Here is a 19,666-nt window from a genome sequence, read left to right on the forward strand (position 1 = left end):
GAAGTTGCTGTCAAAGGACTTGGTGGTAGAAATATTGCTCTGTAGCACCCACAGAAATTAATACACACATGAATAGAGATTTTTACTTGGTTCTGGTAATTCTGGTTTTATTTTCTATCTGATCTGCATACTCAAAGAATTAATTTTGGTCTCCATCTCCTTTCTCTCCTAGCTTTGTTTAACCTCATACCTGTGGGTTTACGAGTGGTGGCGATTCAGGGGGTTCAAACAAAATTATATCTGGCAATGAACAGTGAAGGATACCTATATACATCAGTAAGTACACGTTTTTAATTCTGTTCTCTGTGGAATTGTGGTAAATGAATAACTTACTGTTGCAAGGGATCTGCTAATAACCTATAAATGAGAGCTTGGAGCAGAATCAGTGTGGTGGTGGTAGTCTGCCTCTGGTTTATGAATCTGTTCCATCAGGAGCACCTAGGGATGTATGGAATCACACTGTGGTGCCTTTGAATAATCCTGAATTGTGAAACATAAAAAGCCCCACAACCCCCAACAGAAAGGATCCTCTCTCTTGGTCCCTGTGGAGCGACTGGGCTGGCCCCAGTGGGGCCCTGAGGGCAAGGGACAACTCGGTGTGTCCACCACGTGCCTCAGCATGGTTTGTGTCTTCCTATGGCATCTGTCTCTGAGTAAAAGGAGTTAAAGAAAGGAATTAGATTTTTTTGGTTTAGCCAGGATTTTCAAATAGAAATTTTATGGCTTTAGGTAGGTGAGTGAGTAAAGAACAGCTTTATTAGTAGTTTTGATGAAGAATGTCCGTTAATAATTTTCAGTGACGTTTCTCACGAGAGCAGACAGTGTTTTTATTTAAAAAAAAATTAAATAGACCACTTTTCAATTAAAAACATTTAGCTGAACTATCTTCAGGAGTTTTAATTATACAGATTTAATAGATTTTTCCCAAGGAGGAAAATAGAGGAAAATGTATTCTATTATCTACTACAAATTATTCTCTTCTATAAAAGATTCCCTTAATCCTGATAAAAATTAAGCAAACTTATTCAAATCTCTCATTTATTTTGCAGTCCTGACAGCTGGGAGCAGGGGCAGCTTTGCATATTTTTTCTCTTTCTGCCAGAGCACGAGCAGCTCAGGCCTGGCAGTGCAGGGACAAAGGAACATTCCAGAGAGCGCTGGGTTTGTGCTCTCAGGGCAGAAATCTCTGCTTGCTGGTGGTGTTTGTGCTGTCCTGCAGAAACCACCTCTGTCTGGGCAGGGGATTTACCCTGCAGTGCAGTCCCTGCCTTTGACACACGGCCCTGAGCCCACAGGCACCTCTGAGATGATGAGCATCACTTCCAGCTCCCCTGCTGGGAGGAGAAGGGGCAGAATGTGGCTCTGATTTCCATGAAGTGCAACTTTTAGCTTGATATGCATCTTAGGCAGAGCTCTGAGATTCACTTTGGTTGTGATCTTTATTCCTTTCATTTATTAAGGGTAGTTCTTCATGTGGTGATGTTCCTTTGAATCATGTCTTCCTTGAATCCTTTAATATCGTTGAATTGCATAGTTTATGTCATTGCAAAATTAACTGGTGACATCTCTCTGTTTCCCCCTTAGTGACAGTGGTCTTTTTTGTTTCCTTATTAGACAACTATATTTTCTTACACTTATTTTTTAATCTTCTTGAACTTGATGGGTTTGGCAAGGCTTTAAACAGAATTTTGTTGTGTGGTTTCCCCAATTCGTACTGTTACAAAGACAGGTGGCCACTTAATTTTGATCTACTTTTCTAAGGGAAATTGTCACCCAAGTTCTCAATAATGCCGGGTTTATCCCCTGCTGCCTTCTGGTTTGGTTGTTATGTTCTTTGCAATAGTCACAAGAAACTCTCAGGGGGAAAAAGCAGCTCTTGTCCCTCTCAATGAGCCCAGGGAATGGACAAGGCTGGTGAGGAGCATCTGCCCCTGCTTCAGGCTGCCAGAAATCCAGTTCCAGCACTATTTTTCAAGTGTTTCTAGCATTTCTTTTGCTGATAATGGTCCTTTCAGCAAGGGATGCAGTCTGACAGTCTGATGCATGGGAAATGAACTCTGTATTTTGGGCTGTATTCTTGGTTGATATAAATGAGTCCCAGGAGAGCTCAGCTGATTTATAGCAGCTGAACACTCACCTGTTCAAGGAAAGCCACCAGGGAGCCTGGGGAACAGATCAGCTCAAGTAAGTGACATCCATCTACACATCCTGAGGTTTCAAAGCCCCTGCAGGGATGTGTTCCTGAATGGGATTTGTCAGGAGCAGACAGATGGCAACATGGGATTGATCAAGTGCAAAAGCCCCACAAAACACTGTCAAGTTCCTGAAGCAGGAGAACAGGGGAAATAGAAGGACACTTCAACTGTAGGTAGCTATAGCAGAGAGTTGCACCATTTCCAGAGAGAAATGAAATTGGCATTGGTGAAGCAGTTTAATAAGGAGAGAGGTCCCTGTGGTCTCCACATGGTCACCTGGTTTTGGTTGTGTTGTGAGCCTGGTGTCTGTGCAGAGGGCACCCAGGTGTCTGGCCTGCCCTCAGAGGCACCCTGCACTGTGGTTTGCCTCAGCCCGTGGCTGTGCTGGGCAAGGAGGTGAATCTTCTCCAGGGGGGATCAGTGCTGTATCACAAATCTGCAGAGAACAGGTATCTGGAGTTGGCTGCCAGAGTTTATGGAGAGTTTGCAGCATCTGTCAGTTAGAGCAGAAGGAGGATCTGTAGGGTAATGATAAAAGCTCCTTGGGGACAAGGCAGCAATTCAGCTCAGCAAAAGAAAGATAAACTGTGAAACCAAATATGCAGTTCTTTGCATGTGTTGTAGGGCACATGGAAGGCCTGGCCTGCAGGGAAGGGAGGTGACCATGTCACATCTCCAGATCACAGAATCCCCATCTGAAATGGTTTCTTTCCTGAAGCCAGTGTCCTCCAAAGTCCATGGCTGTTGTGTGACTACTCCTCCCAAGCTGAACCCACCCTGGGAGCTGTATTTGGAGGGACCTTGTTAGGAGCTATTTGGAGGCACAGTCCTGGTGCTTGAGCATCCTCTCCCTGTGCAAATACAGCATTTGATTCATCCCTCACACCAGCGTGGTGCTGCTGCAAGATGAGTGAAACGGTGTTCTGGCCTGCTGTCTTACGTAACCACACCATGAATCATCTTGTGGTTTAGGGTGGCTTTCATTTCATCTTACTTTTCTTTCTATGAACGACCACATCTTTCACATGACCGCCATGTATGCCCCACTTGAGTTTTTCAGGTTTCATATGCTGTGAACGTGTGTGTTGTTTCCTTGTCCTGAGCATTGGAAGGCTCTGTTTGGCAGACAGGCAGAGCTGGAGCTGCTGCTCTCTCACCAAGGGGTGGTGGTGTGGCAGAGGAGGCTCCCAGTGATGCAGAGCAGCAGTGGGTGAGGCTCCTCCAGGGGAGGGCGGGTGGAGGTGCAGGGAATTGGGTGTTCTGCAGAGGCTGAAACAGCCCAAAATACTCCGAGTTTAAAAACAGCCTGTGAGCCTCCAGCCATGCATTTTCCATGAGCCATCATGGCAGAGTTTTTCAAACCATGGTAGAGTTTTCCAAACCATGTAGTGACTGTCAATGATTTTTTTTCCTATAGAACATTTTGACACAGGTGATTTTGTGCGTGTTTCTCCTGGGTACAGAAACAGTATAATTAAAAGTGTGCTGCTCATTGCACAGTTCTGGCCAGTCTCAGAGCTGTGCAGCTCAGCTTGGAAAGAGGGTTCATTTTCCTCTTGTGTTGCTCTGGGTTCCTGTGTTTAACCAAAGCATTTCGTTTCCCAGTGCCATGGGCAGTTCCTCCCAGCTCCTCCCAGGCTGGGGTGCCCTTACCTGAGGGAGTCCTGTGCCCTGGCCATGTGTGCCAGGGACAAGTCTGCCCATGCCTCATCCAGCCCTCCAGCCCAGCTGTGGGCAGTTCAGGGCACTCAGCTGCTAGGAGGAGGTGTTTATGTGCCTTTGCTAACTACTCTGGGATGAGTGCTTTGGATTTAATATTGCTGCTGGATGTGGCTTCCTTTTGCCATTTCTGGTCTGGTGTCACTTGGTGCAGAGCTAGCAGGGGTTTAGGGAGCACCTGGGTATAAAACCCTGGGCAGAGCTGTGTGTACAATTTACCCTGAGAGAGCATTCAGCTACCACTGTCCTCTGTATGTAAAGTAAACTGTCATATCTACGTTTGGTACCTGCACTGAAAGTAAATATTGTGTGAAGCGTGCATGTTGATGATAGCCAAGAGGACTGAAATGTGATTAAATTCTCTGAGTGATTCAAAAATTGGTTTTGGTGAGTTGGAGAGAAGAGAAGTTGGTGCATATTTTAATACTGAGCAGTGCAGTGGAGACCTGCTGTAGCTAATGGGAATGGCTGGGGCATTTATAATGAATTACTGGCAAAGAGCATTTTTCCACCTCAGGGAAATAGCACAAACCAAGACATAGCGGAAATAATCAAAAGCTTCATCTGGTTAAATTTGCATGTCAGTATAAATCATTTTTTACCAGGAATGCAGACTACACCTGAATGCAGTTGATTCTCTCCAGTGCCAGGGTGTGAGGTGCAGATCCATGTTTCCTGTCCCTGGCAGCCCCTTGCCCTGTGCTGGGCAGTGCTCAGGACACTCCCAGCTCAGAGGGTGCTCTGTCCCTGCTGTGCTGCCAGCCCTGCCTGCTGCTCTGCCCCCCAGCATGGGCACAGGCACAGGAGGCTGCCCTGAGGGGGTGCCCAGGCACTGCAGGAGCAGCTGAGCTGATGGATGCTCTCTGAGCCCCAGCCACAGGCCCTGCTGCAGGTGCTGCACGCTTGGCTTCAGTGGTGCAGCAGGGCTGCAGCTTGGGGCTGGCTGCTGCCTGCACAGGGCAGCCTGCTGGGTCCCACTGGGGCACCACAGGCTGCTGGTGCTCCTGCCCAGCCTCAGCCTCCACACAGGGTGTGCGCCTGGCAGGTTTTGGGGTGGCTGTGAGCTGAACTGCCTGCAGTGCAGCTGGAGTGCTGCTCACAGATGTCTTCCAGCTGCTGAAGGGACCTGGGGCCCCAGGCTGAGCCCCCCCAGCCTGTCTGGCCCTGCTCTGAGGTGTGGGACACTCCTGGGGAGGCAGAGGCTCCCTGCAGCGGGAGGAGAGCTGTGCTGGTGTCAGTGATGTGGGCTGGAGGGATGGTGCTGTTCCTTCAGGTGCCTGTCCCTGTGGCACCAGTGCGAGCCCAGATTTCTGGGGACAGACTGCCTGTCTGCAGCAGGGAAGTGCAGATGGCACAGTCCTCCCACGGGAGAATTATTAGGAGATTCAGCAAGCTGCAGGTCTTGAAGCTATTATGCTGCTTCTCTGTACCAGTCATCCCCCAGGCATCTGAAACCCCCGAGGTGCTGCTGTGCCTCAGCCCTGGCTGCAGGTGATGGAGCTGAGGCTGCCTGAGGAGCCCAGGCATGGCAGGGGTGCTCCAGGGCTGTGCTCTGCCCTGATCCTGGCACCCTGGGCAATGCTTCCCCAGCAGAGAGTCCAGTGCACTGCTCACTGGGGTCACAGTGACACAAATCTGCCATGATGACAAAAAAAAGCCTTGGCAGAATTTGGAGTTGGACTCGAGTCTGAGAGCTTCACACCTTGGATCACACACTGATCACTTTGAACAAGGGGTTTTGGCCCTGGACCAGCAAACAAGGAATCCTGAGTGCCAGGGCTCCCAGGCCACTCCCAGCCCTCAGTGTCCCACTGCAAAGCAGGTTGGCAGGCAGAGTGGTGAGCAGGTAAGGGCTGGAGCTGCAGCTCCTGGATCCACTGGATCTGTGTGCTCAGATCACCAAAGGACAGCTCACCTGGCTGGGATTCAGCAGAGCCAAGGAGAAAAGTGCTGCTTTTCTCTCCTCAGTGTGGGGTAGGGGCTGCCCCTCAGGACCAGCAGCGTAGGTACCTGTGGGTGTAGAGGTCCATGCACACCAGGCATGTGAGCCTGCTTCTTGTAGAGCTGGGCTCAGTTCACTGGGAAAATATGTATGCTAGAATTTATGTGGATTTTGGAGGTGTTGATTATTTTTCCTGGTCTGTGTCTTCAAGTTCAGAAGCAAGATCACGTGCCACACTGACTCTGTTTCTTTAGAATGTGACTTAATTAAAAGAAAATACCATTACAAAACCTTCTTTGCTGCACCTGCCTTTCCTTCTAAAAAGCTGTCTGCCTGCTCTGGGAAGCCCAGAAGGGCTTCCCCTCCCTCTGGTGCTGCAGGCTGAGCTAATGAGCAGCTCTTGTCACAGTGACTCAGCAGAGCCCCTGCCTGGAGCTGCCGATGGCTCAGCCTGTGTGAGGGTGAGCATCTAAGCAGGGTGCAGCAGTCAGACGGGCTCCCAGGGCTCCCCAAACCAACAGGAGTGGGCTGGCACTGGAAAACAAACTCAGCACTAGAGTAGGAGCTAGCCCAGGATGGCACTGCAGTGGCAGGCTCAGCACGTCTGTTCAACTCACAGAAGTGTTCTCCACACAGCTCCTTGTTAGCTGGGAGCTGCTGGCCATGGGCTCCCATCACCTGTGGGGCTCCCAGCTCCAGGGAGGTCAATTCTTAAAAGGAAAGGCTGTGAGGTACCATGGTGTTCTGTTTGGCTTGGAAGCACCTGCAGTGCCCACCCAGGATGGGCCAGGACAGGTGGAGAGAGAGGCAGGATCCCTTTGTACCTGCAGTGCTCACCCAGCAGGGACCAGGACAGGTGGAGAGGGAGGCAGGATCCCTTTGCACCTGCAGTGCCCACCTAGGATGGGCCAGGGCAGGGGCAGAGAGAGGCAGGATCCCTTTGCACCTGCAGTGCCCACCCAGGATGGACCAGGGCAGGGGGAGAGGGAGGCAGGATCCCTTTGCACCTGCAGTGCCCACCCAACATGGACCAGGGCAGGGGGAGAGGGAGGCAGGATCCCTTTGCACCTGCAGTGCTCACCCAGGATGGGCCAGGGCAGGGGGAGAGGGAGGCAGGATCCCTTTGCACCTGCAGTGCCCACCCAGGATGGGCCAGGACAGTTGGAGAGGGAGGCAGGATCCCTTTGCACCTGCAGTGCTCACCCAGGATGGGCCAGGACAGGGGGAGAGGGAGGCAGGATCCCTTCCCTGCTCTCCCAGGAACACCTGCAGTTATCCAGGGAGCTGAGGATGGGCTGCCCTGGCTGCTCAGGGCTGCTGCTGCTGCGTCCTGCTGATGGTGGGGCTGGGGGCTGCTCCTCAGGAGGCTGTGCTGCTCCCAGAGAAATGCCCCAGAGTGTTCAGCCTGGACCCAGGTGGATGGGAAAGTGGTGAGGGTGGATCAGGGTGAGAATGGCTGCAGGAAAAGCTGCCTGGGGAGGTGGAAGTGTGCCTGCTCCTGGGAGTGCCTGTGCTGCAGGACAGCACTCGGAGCTCTGGCTGTTCAGCAGTGCCAGGACAAACAAAATTCAGCAGTTCCTGTGCTAAGAGTAGGTAAAGGGCAGCCCAGCTCCCCAGAATTGCTGTCCATCAATGCAGGCTGTCACCAGCAACTGATCTGCCATGTGGGGGTATTGGGAGCAGATTTATTAAACACTTCTTTGTGTCTTTTTATCTTTGTGTTGCCCTGCAGTTACAGCAGTGCTAAGAGGAGCTGAATTCACTTCTGTTCTACTTGGCAGCCTCCAGAGAAATGTTTACTGCTCCTGGCCATTTACATCCTTTAGCAAGCCTACTAAAAGCATCTTTTCCTTGCAGTACTTCTATTGCAAGGGATGAGGTGCAAAAACTGAGAACCCAGCTCGACTATAAAAGTTCACATTGTCAGCCAAAAGGCTTCTTTTGAAAAGAGTACTGAGAAATACTGATGGGGAGTCAGTGGGGAGGAAAAGGAGTCCTTAAGCCCAAGATCCAGAGTTCTGTGGTTGCTTTTGAGAACTGCAGCACAACTGGAGGAGGTTTCCAAAGGAAACTCTGTCACTTCAGTCCCAGTCTGAATGCCATCCTCTTGGCATGAGTCCTGTGTGCTGGAAGCAGAGCCCCCTCTATGAGTCCTGGAAAGCAGGAGAAATCTTCTGTGTGGCACAAAAGCTACTCAGGAACAATGCAAAAGTTGTCATATTTCCATTATGCCCTTGAAGCCTTGGTTTCACAAACTAACTTTTCCATAAGGTAGTTCTTGGAGTTAGACCCGTTGGACTCCTGGATAGGAAATATAAAAAGGGTCTGGGAAAGGAAAAAGTCTCTTGAATAGGAATGGTATTAAGAGGCTTGCATTTCTATGCTGAACTGCTTTCATTAGGCAATCTAGGATTGACAAAGGAATCTGAAATTACAAATGGATTAGGGAGTCTTTGGGTATAATGCCTATATAATAGCTTTTACCAGTGAATGGGATGGTCTGAATAGTTGAACTGATAAGGCCTTTCATATTTTACATTCTGCTGATGCTACAGGTGCCATCACATTGTTTTTCATTTTTGTAATTCTCTCCAAACAGCTCTGCATATTGAGCAGTATGGTTCTTCTAAAATGGAATCCGCTGGGGAGCTAAGCAAAACAGGCATGATAATTGGTGAAGTGCAGTTCTGTTTATTTAAAGCCTCAGGAGGTATCTAAAAATCAGAGAGCTGGGTTCAGAATCACAGCACAAGATGCTGTCTGCTTTATCAAGCAGTCTCCCCCTCTCCTTACTCTGATTACTTTGAATGCACAGAAATAAGGGATCAATTTAGACCCTCCATCCTCATCCCCAGAGCATTTTCAGATGTTAAAAAATCCTGTCATGAGATAGCAGTTGTTCCTCTTGAGCCCAGCTATTGGTGGGACGTTGCAGTTGAGCTGACTGTGAGTGGGCAAACCTCTGAAGATTTGTGAGCACGTTTCCTCAAATGGCAGCTCCAGAAGCTCCTGTTTTAACAAAATGGGTTTAGGGAGCTGCAAAGAGTGGGCTGCTCCTCACCCTGCCAGTACCCATGTCCTCCAGCTAAACTGGAATACAGTATTTTTAAAGTGAGCATATCTGGTGGAGTTGGTACATGAATTAGAAGCAGAGTTTCATAAATACAAAGGTTTCAGCTCAGGTTTCAGGCAAAAGTTCCCATCAATTCTCATTCTGTTCTCGTTGCTTCACACCAGTGTGCTCAGAGCTAGCAGAGCATCTGCTGCCAGCTGAGCCATATTGACACTGACAGAAGGCACAGTAAGCTCAGAGTAAATAAGTGAATGATCTGAAACAGAGCAAAAACCATAAGAAATTCTAATAAGTGAAATAGACACAGTTTGAAGTGCAGATCTCTTCCCTTCACCTGATAAACTAAGAGTTTAATGGGCTTGATATTGCAAATCCTTTCTCATGTAATTCTTACTCATGCAGTTTCTTTGACTGGCAGCCAGAGGGAGAATTAATTTATCTGAGTAAAATGTTCAGGATCTGGACAAGATGGTCATTGATTTACAAGATGAGATTTCTATGTCATTAAAGAATGAACAGAACGTTTGGGAGGGCTGTAAAACTTAATGACTAAAAAAGTGCCTGGAGCAGGCTCCAAGGCCTGGAGCAGCCCGAGGAGAGCAGAGCCCTGGTGCCCAGAGGGGTGGTTCTGTCCTGGGCCAGCCTTGAGCCCTTGGCTGGAGCCTTCTCTGGCTGCAGGCCCCAGGCAGGAGCTGGACTGATGTGGAACAGCCCAGCAGAGCCAGCTGTGCTTGTGCTCACAGAAAATGCCCCCTCAAATGCCTTGTGCTGCTGGCTTTCCCTTGGAGCTGCACTTCTTGGTGGCTCTGAGGGATCCCTGGTGCTGCAGGTGGGGCAGAGGCTGCAGCCAGGCTCAGCTCTGCAGCCAGGCTTGGCTCAGGCAGGCTCGGCTCAGGCAGGCTCAGCTCTGCAGGCAGGCTCGGCTCTGCAGGCAGGCTCAGCTCTGCAGGCAGGCTCGGCTCAGGCAGGCTCAGCTCTGCAGCCAGGCTTGGCTCAGGCAGGCTCAGCTCTGCAGGCAGGCTCGGCTCAGGCAGGCTCAGCTCAGGCAGGCTCAGCTCAGGCAGGCTCAGCTCAGGCAGGCTCAGCTCAGGCAGGCTCGGCTCAGCTCAGGCAGGCTCAGCTCTGCAGGCAGGCTCGGCTCAGGCAGGCTCAGCTCAGGCAGGCTCAGCTCAGGCAGGCTCAGCTCAGGCAGGCTCGGCTCAGCTCAGGCAGGCTCGGCTCAGGCAGGCTCGGCTCAGGCAGGCTCAGCTCAGCCAGGCTCGGCTCAGGCAGGCTCAGCTCAGGCAGGCTCAGCTCAGCTCAGCCAGGCTCAGCTCAGCTCAGGCTCGGCTCAGCTCAGGCAGGCTCAGCTCAGGCAGGCTCAGCTCAGCTCAGGCAGGCTCGGCTCAGCTCAGCCAGGCTCAGCTCAGCTCAGGCTCGGCTCAGCTCAGGCAGGCTCAGCTCAGGCAGGCTCAGCTCTGCAGGCAGGCTCAGCTCAGCTCAGGCAGGCTCAGCTCAGCTCAGCCAGGCTCGGCTCAGGCAGGCTCAGCTCAGCCAGGCTCAGCTCAGGCAGGCTCGGCTCAGCTCAGCCAGGCTCAGCTCAGCTCAGGCTCGGCTCAGCTCAGGCAGGCTCAGCTCAGCCAGGCTCGGCTCTGCACGCCTGGGCCTGGGCAGGGGCTGTGCCAGCAGCACTCAGCAGCTCTGGGAGCCTTGGCTTCAGTGGAAGCTTTGGTGGCCCCTGTGTGAAGCCCAGGTTTGATGTGTTCTCGAGACAGAGACCTGGGGCTTGCACCTCGGGCAGCAGAGCTCAGCACAGACTTCCTTGGGCTTCTTCTTGGGGAAATTATTGCAGCTGTGGGAGGAAAGGCCTGGAGGAGCTTTATGCAGATTGTTGATTTCTACCACATTAGTTAATTTGTTTCCCAAATTTGCATTTCTAATCTGTGAGATGCCAGAAAACACCTGTACTAAGTGATGCACTGTTTATATTTCTTTTAATTATACTTGTAGGAACAGTACTGGAAGGGCAAGCATTTACTATAAATAACCTGGAGCTCTTAAAACTAAACAAAATCTTTTCTTCACAAAATTAAGTCCAGCAGCCATGGCAGGGAGAGAACATTGCTCACCTTGAGGCACTGGTGATTTCTCTTGCTGAGCAGCCCTGCTCTGAAGCAGAGAAAGGCCCTGTTCGTGCACCAGTTCTACACCAAGTCCTCCAGGGCTGCCTTTAGGGGCCTCACAGCCATTTCCCCATGAGGAACCCTGAGGATCTGGAATTCCAGCTGGGAGGGAGGCAGTCTTGCTCTGCCAGGGGCTTGGGAATATCTGTACTAAGGAAACCCACCTCCTTTTGTGCTCTTAGGGGAGAGGATGAGTACAGTCATCCTGGCTTGGCCATGAATCATCTGATGAAGCTTCATTTGCTACCCAGAGCAAACCCTCTGCACTTGCAGCCCTTCATTTTGTTATCACAGCACTGACAGTAAAAGAAGACAAGTTTCTTTTTCCTCTGACAGTCTTCTAAACAACAGTTGCTTCTCTTAAGAAACAACTGGAGTTAATGTGGGTACTTGTGATAGCTGTGGCCTTTCCTTTTTGATACAGCAATTATTCAATCTGTAGGGTTTTTACTGACTCAAGCAACGTTGGTAAAATTAAGTTGTCATTAGGCTGAAGCCTCTGGAGCCATTTGCTACTGTAAGGCCAAGTCCAAACATCTCTAACTCAAAACTAATGTTGGGTAACCTAGAAGGGGAAATTCCCTGGGCCTTGCAGGTGCTCAGGCTGTGCCCCCACACCACCTTGTCCCTGTGGTACCTGCAGCAGGGTCACACACGTTATCAAGAGAACAGTTTGATCTTTGATGTGTTGGCATCTTTGACTCTCTGGTAGAGAGGTTGGTGGGGTTTTGCAGGTCATGTAGCTTTTAACCCAAAATCCAGGCACTTTGTAAGTAAAACCTACCATGAAAATGGTAGTTCCCATATAAATGCTGAGGGTTTCTGTTCAGGACATGTTCCCCCTTCAGCCCTTCTTGCTTCACCCCTGCCCCAGTGCTGTTTTCCAGCTGGATGTGAGCACAGGAGGGTTCCAGCAGCTCAGGGAGCCTCAGCCATCCTGAGCATCGTTCTGGTGGTGTCTGACACCTGGGCAGTCCTGGGGACGCCTGGGCAGTCCTGGGGACACCTGGGCAGTCCTGGGGACAGCAGCAAAGCCAGGCTGAGCTGGTGAGCAGGTGTCCCCTGAGCAGGTGACATGTCTGGGCCAGCAGCAGGCAGCAGAAGCACAGACTGAGGGTGGCCAAGGGCAGAATTCAGGTTTCCCATGAGCTGGGGTGAGTTTTCTTTCCTCCTGGCTGTGGCAGGCTCAGGAAGGAATGAATCTGCTGAAGAGCAGCAGTGCATTTTCCCAAAATCCCTGCACTGTGCGAGGCTGGCCCAGACAGTGTCCCCAGCCCTGTGTGTCCCTGTCCTGCTGCTCAGGGCTCCCACTGAGCACAGCTCAGCCCCTGGGCAGCACTGGCAGCTCCTGGGCTCCCTGTCCCAGCCCAGGGAGCTGCCAGAGCTCGAGGCAGAGCCCAGAGAGCCTCCTCAGCTGGAACACCCAGGATCCCACTCCTACCCTGAGCTGCTCTGTAGGCTGCTGCTCTGCTGGGGTGGGCATTGATTCCCCACACAGCTTTTATTTGGGTCAGAGACTAAAGAAATCCATCTGCTGTCCCTGCCCAGTCACCAACAAAAGGCGTCTGCCTGCTGAGTGCCCTTCCCTGAGATGGTAAAAGACAATCTCACTTAAGGTAGGGCAGGGTTTATTAACAGAAACCATTACTGATGAAAAGAAAAGATTAGCTGAGAAAGAATTCTGACCTGCACACCTTTATCTTTTAGTCTTTTTCTCCTTGATATTTTCTGCTCCAAGAGTAAAAACTTTAATATAAGCCCTACATTTTTGCATGCATGCATATTCAGGGTTGTAAATGAAAGGAGGTTGACAGTTTTGCATTTAGTAACTTCACACCCACACACCTCCTTTCTTTCTGATGCTGACACTTCAGCCTTTGAAGCAGCTCCCAGGAGCAGTCCCTGGTGCAGAGAAGTGAGATCTGAGGAGGGAACCTGGCTCTGCTGCTGTTTGCACATGGCACCTGGAAGGGCCTTTGAAGAAGGGCCCCTTCCTAAAGGAGCAGCTCAGAAATGGTTCCTCATTAGCTCAGGAGGAAGCCTGAAGGCAGTTTAAAGGAGAGGCTGAGTGTGTCAAGTTGCCTGAGGTCTTGTTAGGCCTGGGGAGAGCAGGTGGAGCCCTGCAGGTGAGCTGGGCTCTGCTGCTGCCCCAGGTCTGGACACTGGCCTGGCTCAGGGGCTGCAGATCCCAGGGGCTGCTCCTGGCCCTTGGGCTTCCCTTGGACAGCCCTGGGTTTCTGGAGGCTCTCTGCCATGCCAGCAGTGGGGCTGGGTGACCTGTGGGTCCACCCAAACCCTCCTCTGGCAGGGCAGAGCTCCCCAAGCAGGGCAGAGCTCCCCAAGCAGGGCAGAGCTCCCCAAGCAGGGCAGGCAGCCTGTCTGGGAGGCAGGAACTGTGCCCTGATTGTTTGGAGGCAGGAACTGTGCCCTGATGATTGTTTGGAGGCAGGAACTGTGCCCTGCTGGGTACACCAGAGGCTGCCCTTGCTGCTCCCCAGCCTCCCTCAGTGCTTGCATTTCAGGAGCACCGTGTTGGTCCTTACTGCAGCTGGCTTCTCGTTTCCCTCCTGCTTGTCACTTCCCCTCCTTTAACATCCACTCTTCTCAGTATTTTATTTATTCCATTTCTCCTTTCCCCCCTCCCTAGAATTCATTCCATCCCTCTCTTTGCCAGCAGAAAAGGACAGATTTACCTCGCTCAGCCCCTCCCTCCCGTTCCCAGCATCCCTCCAAGCCTGCTGGAGCCAATGGCAAGTGTGTGGCTATAAAAGTAACAAAACAAATTCCTCATTTTGGAACAAAAGGAGTGGGTTTAAAACTGTTTCTTCTCCCACTTGCTTCAGAGGACACCCTGGCTTGGAAGGGCTTTTCTTTTCCAAACACTCTGCTCGAAATAGGCATTTGTTATAAAAAAAGCAATTTTCAATCTGAAGTGGGGGTGGTGGGCATACATATTCAACTCAACTCATATCCATTTTGGGTAATTTAAAATTTCCATAAGTAGGAAGTCTGTGTAGTGTAAGCCCCAGTGATCCTTAGCCATTCACAACAGAGCACATGGGTACATGAGCTCTGTTTAAATTAGCAGCGCTGTGTTTGCCTCTGGGAAATAACAGTCCCAGGTAAAAGCATGTGCTTGGACTGCCTCTGCACAGCCTTTGGATGAACTGCTTAGGAATGCATCATCTCTGCCAACCAGGAGCTGTATCTTTTGAGCACTGTGGTTTTTATTTGAAAGCCAGCTTGTTAAAAAATATGTGAAAGTGGGCAAAAAGTGTGCTGCTTGCTAGGGAGGGTGTGCAAGCTCTGAGTCTGACTGGGGTGGGACACTCAGCTTTTGTTATTCCCTTCAAGGGGCCAAAAATGGAGTCATGGAAAAATCCACTGATAAAAATAAGGCTGGAAACCAAGCAGAGAATTACTAAAGGGGAAAGGCAGAGAGAGAGAATGAATTAATAAAGAACAGAAATAGGGAAAGAAAGCAAGCAGGATAATATAAAATACAGTAGAGCAAGTGTATTACAGATCAGACAGCCATCCATCACATCTGAGTGGATTATTCTTAATTAAGTACACATGGGCAAAGTATTAATTTTTTTTCATGTAGAAAATTACTCAGAAAGAGAAGTGTTTGGAAAGAATTAATGAATGGTGAGAAAGGTGTTTGTGCTGGAGGCTGAGCCCCTGACACACAGAGTTGTGCATGGCTGAGCCAGGTGAATGCAGACATTGCTCATGAGGATTCAGCTGGGCTGCAATTTCTGTCTTCTTTCTTCATCATCTTAGAACATGCAATCATTTCCCTCTGAGGAAATAAATTTTCTCCCTGTGCACATGTGTATCTTCTTCCTTCTGGGCTGGAATACAGTTTTGCACAGGAAATGTTAAACCACCTTTTTTACCAATCTGTGGCAGCAAAACCATTGCATAGTTTTCTCACTCCAAAAGAAAAAAACCCTTGCAAATCCTTTATCTGACTTTCAGTAATGAATTGATTCCTTTACCTGAAGCTGAGTGGCTCATTTGGAGTGAGAGTTCTCCTTTCCAACCCAACAGCCCTGGGGCTCGAGGTCAGTGGCAGAATCCTGTGCAGCTGCATGGCAGAGCCAAGAGGGAGGGTTTGACCCCTCTGTGGGGCTTTGTGGGGTCGTGTCTGAGCCCGCTCTGGGTTTGCTGCCCTCATCCTCTGCTGTCTCTGGGACCTGCTGGTGGCAGATGATTTTCCCCATAGTTCATCCTGCTTGACTTCTTCTTCCTGCCAAGCTTAACAAAGATGTTTCCTGAAGTTTCTACCTTCACCTCAGCTGCAGAAGTGACAGCAGACATGTTGGGGGTGTTTTGGGGGGAAATGCACACCTTTCAGATTTGTTTCAGCTTGAAAATTATTTGAAGGTACATGTTAAAATTGTCCTGAAATTTTTTGACATTCAGAAGAAAAACATTAGCATGAGTGAAAAATACCTGAGCTTGTCAAGTGGTGTGAAATATGGGAGTAGAGGGTTAGCAAGAGGCTGTTTCCTCCAGCCTAAATTGAGTATTCAGTCAGACCTTCCCCATGAGCCAAGTCACACTTGATGGAAACGACCCATTTATAGCAGTTGTACCAAGGGCTGGCTCATGACAGCCGAGCATTTGGGCCTCTTTGGTGATTTTTGTCTCAGCATTTGCAGCTTGTGATAAAAAAAAGTTCTAAAGCCTTAAGGAGAGTTCCTGTTATGTTTCTGTGTTGGGAAGGAGCAGCCACAGAGCCAGGCCAGCTCGTGGTGCCCCAGGGTGCCCAGGAGCAGCTTCCCCTGGCTGGAGCCTGCCCTGGAGGATCTCTGTGTCCCCAGGTGTGTTCCAGGGCTCTGCACAGCCTGGGCTGGGCGAGGGCAGGGGGGATGAGCCCCAGGCTGTGGGAGCAGCCAGAGCCACCCTGTGCTGCATCCCTGGGCCAGCACAGCCAGCCCTCTGCAGCTCTGTGCTGCTGCCAGCGAGGGTGGCAGCTCCCAGCTCCTTGGATGGCCACACAAGGGATGTTCCTGGAGAAGGAGTGGTGATTCCAGAGCCCAGAGTGCTCCTGTCTGCCTTTGCTCTGACCTATTGAGCTGTGCAAGTCCAGCCCTGAGAGCAGGGATGACAGAGATGCTAGACTCAATGTAAAGTTTTGAGGGCATTTTGGTCAGATTGTTTTTATGAGATTTTAAAATACTTTTCATCTCTGTACTAGAATTACTTTTCCATATCAGCAGATGAGTTTACCTGAAACTGCTTTTTGTACCCAGAGCTGATTTTCCAAGTCACCATTGCCCAGGATGTGAGTTGTCCCAACTCTGTCCTTATCTCCCTTTCAGGAAATGGTGTGGAACCTGCAGCATCTTATCAGAGGCTCGATTTTGTGAAAGCAGCAGTTGCTTTTGTGCCTTCTCAGAATTAGGGTCCAAGTACTGGGGTTAAGTGAAAACATTGCATTAGCATTTCTCAGCGGATGTGAGTGCCCAGGGATGCTCAGCCTCCACCACATGCCTACAGCCCTGCTGGGGCACACGTTTGGGATGGCCACTGGGGGATGTTGCACCAGCCCAGCTAAAGGAGGTGGTAATTTCATGATGCTGATTTGCTTGTTTAAATGAGGCAGCGTTTTTTCTCTGAATTTCATCTGACTCCTGTTTGTTGCTGATTGAGTTCTGCAGTTGGTGTTCAGCCCGTGTGCTCTGTAGGAACCATTCCCACTCAAACCTTTACCTGAGCTTTCTGTTTCTCCCAGCCACTCCCAAGAAGGAGCAAAATGCATTTCCCCTGCAGGGAAGAATGTAGCAAGGTTGTTGAACCAGAGCCAGCAGCCTTGTCATGCCTTGGTGGTTCCTCGACTCGGGTTTGTTTGAGGTTTCACCTGCCATGACAACTGATTTTTACTCTAGATGTGGCTTCCTGCCTGTGCTGTGCAGCGAGGGGTAACCTTAGCCTCGTTTTCCAGGTGGGAGAAGGGGGTGCAGCTGGAGGAAGGTCCCAGGTGGGAGAAGGGGATGCAGCTGGAGGAAGGTCCCAGGTGGGAGAAGGGGATGCAGCTGGAGGAAGGTCCCAGGTGGGAGAAGGGGGTGCAGCTGGAGGAAGGTCCCTGGTGGGAGAAGGGGGTGCAGCTGGAGGAAGGTCCCAGGAGGGAGAAGGGGATGCAGCTGGAGGAAGGTCCCAGGTGGGAGAAGGGGATGCAGCTGGAGGAAGGTCCCTGCAGCACGGCCAGCCAGCCTGGGAGATCAGGGCTGCCTCAAGTGAATGTTGCCCTGGGTGTCAGAGCAAGGGGGCACTGGGCAGGGTCTGCCAAGGTTGTGCTGTAGAAACAAGGGGCATTTTGGCTGTTTCAGCTGCAGCCTGCCAAGCTTTAGGCCCTGCTCGTGGCAGGCAGATCCTTTGCAGTGTGTGCCATGGACGTGTTGCTGTCTGGCTCTCGGGGAGCAGGGGAAGCAGTGAGAGCAGCTTCCCTCCCTGTTGCAGTTCCACAGGAAGGATCTCTCAGTGCTGCTGGCTGATTCATTGTGCTTGTTCTCAGAAAGCCACCTGGATGGTGGCACTTCTCCAGTCTCATCTGAGCCACTGCACACAATAAATTCCTGTCAGTCTGTGGTCCATCTGCACTTGGAGCTCTCAGACCCCTGCATATTGATAACACGTGGCTGATCTTGCAGGGTAATAAATGATGCATTAATGCCAGAACAGAAACAGCTTTCCAGATCTCACTTCTGACCAAATCACCTTAGTCCTGAGCACGCAGGGAGTGCATCCAGCACTGAATTGGGTGCAGCCCAGGCTGGGGCTGGGGCTGGGTGGGTGCTCAGGGTGGGGAGGGGGTGTCAGCCCTGCTCTGCAGCCTGGGGTGGGATGCCCAGCAGAGAGAGGGCAGGGTGGTGCTGCAGGAGGTGCCTGGCTGGGGCACAGGGAGGTGTCCCAAGGGTGTTGGGTCCCCCCGTGCTCTGCTTTTGCCCAGCAGCCTTGGAAACCGAGTGGTCCACTTAGCTCCAAGTCATTCTTTATTAAAAACAACATATGCTTATCCAGCACTTCCTTTTCTGTCTCACTGCTTTTGAATATGTTGTTGTGGTTACAGTAACCAGTCATGCACTTTTCTGAGCCATTAACTGGTAAAAGCATTTTCTTTTTTCCATCAAGAAGTGATAAGGGCTAAGTTACGACCTCCTTCAAAGTGCTTTCCTGTGAGGAAGGTTCTCCTGTGACTCAGGCAAAGCCTGTGCTCTTCGAGGTCAGCCTCTTCAGCAGTTCCTCAGGGAATGTGTCCTTGTTTACCCTGGTGACAGCCAGAAGTGGCTGCATTCTGCACCCTGAGCCCCTGGGCACAGCTTGCAGCCTCCTGGGTGGGACCAGGAGAAGGCATGGCCAGGGCAGAGCTCCTCTGGGAAGCTGCTGTAGGTTACAATTCTGCTTTTTCTTACCAGGATTAATTTTTTCAAAGAAAAAGTTGATAAAGCCCTGGAGATCTTCTTTACAATTGGGTTACAATAGTTACTGCAAATCTCCCACTTGACTATAAAATCTGCTCTGCTCTTAATTGGGAAATGTGCTCTAAGTGCATAAGGGGCAACCTCTCAAAGTTGCTGAGATCTGGAAGGCATCAGGAGGAATCATTAAATGGAACAGATGTTTTCTGTCTGCCAGTCAGCCCAAGGACATGGCCAGGCCCTTGAATGGAGTTCTGAGACACTGAGCAGGGCATTTCCCTGCTCTGCTCCCAGCTCCCTGGGGCTGAGGGGGTCACTGCCATCCCTGCTGGCAATATTGGCTCTGCAGAGGAGTCAGCAGAGGGACATGGGGACTCACCAGGTTCTCCATGGCTGCAATTGCACGTTAAGTCAAAAGGCAGTGAAATGAAAAGGGAACTTTTGGGCAGATTCTTGGTAACAATACCTGTTCCTGAGTCCCTACAGCTTTGAGGGTCAATAAAAATGCTGATATTTTGCCTTCCCAGTCAAAAAAAATTTTTTTCCCTACAAAAGGCCAAGCAGTAAAGCAGATGGAATCAAGAAGTATTACAGCTCAGTGTTAGCCAGAAGGAACAGCTGAGACTAATCAGCTTTCATTTAAAAGTATAGCATTCCCACTAAGCTCTTGTTGCTGCTGGCTTTATATTCTTATTCCTATTAATCACTGCTATTATGAATTTGAATGGATGACAGCTCTAAGAAGATCTTTGGGGAGCCAGGATCAGGGAAGCTCTGGATGAGGTGCTCTATGAAGACATCTGCAAAACAGGGCTGTTCATCCATAAGGATAATCAAAGATTTCAGGAAAACAGGTTTCAGAAGAGAAAGTTGGGAGATAGATGGGTGTATCCAGAAGAAAAGCTTCAAGTTTTGATTTCTAAAATTTCTGAGAAGATTCTATGAAAATACTGCTATAATGGCTAAAAAACCCATTTCAAAATGGCAATCTCAGTCTTTTGTTGTAAAATAGCCTAAATGTAGCATTTTAAGAGTATCAGGAGATGATTTCTGATATTTTGTGTTGTGGAAAGATGCAGGATTTTGGTGTGTTTCATACTGATTTGAGATAAGAACAGGTTTTGGAGTCCTGGTGTTTCCCATGG

The 19,666-nt window shown here is 50.3% G+C and overlaps 1 protein-coding gene across 3 annotated transcripts in view; it reads left to right on the forward strand.

Moving 5' to 3' along the window:
• The window catches only part of FGF13 (fibroblast growth factor 13), a 200,064-nt gene that overhangs the window by 162,133 nt on the left and 18,265 nt on the right, over window positions 1-19,666 (forward strand). For all 3 annotated transcript variants that reach the window (XM_054641343.2, XM_054641345.2, XM_054641344.2), the window contains one exon: window positions 173-276. In XM_054641343.2, the coding sequence (XP_054497318.1) occupies window positions 173-276 (104 nt within the window). The remainder of the gene's footprint in view (window positions 1-172; window positions 277-19,666) is intronic.

Source organism: Agelaius phoeniceus, chromosome 14 (assembly GCF_051311805.1).
Source record: "Agelaius phoeniceus isolate bAgePho1 chromosome 14, bAgePho1.hap1, whole genome shotgun sequence".
Classification (NCBI taxonomy): Eukaryota; Metazoa; Chordata; class Aves; order Passeriformes; family Icteridae; genus Agelaius; species Agelaius phoeniceus.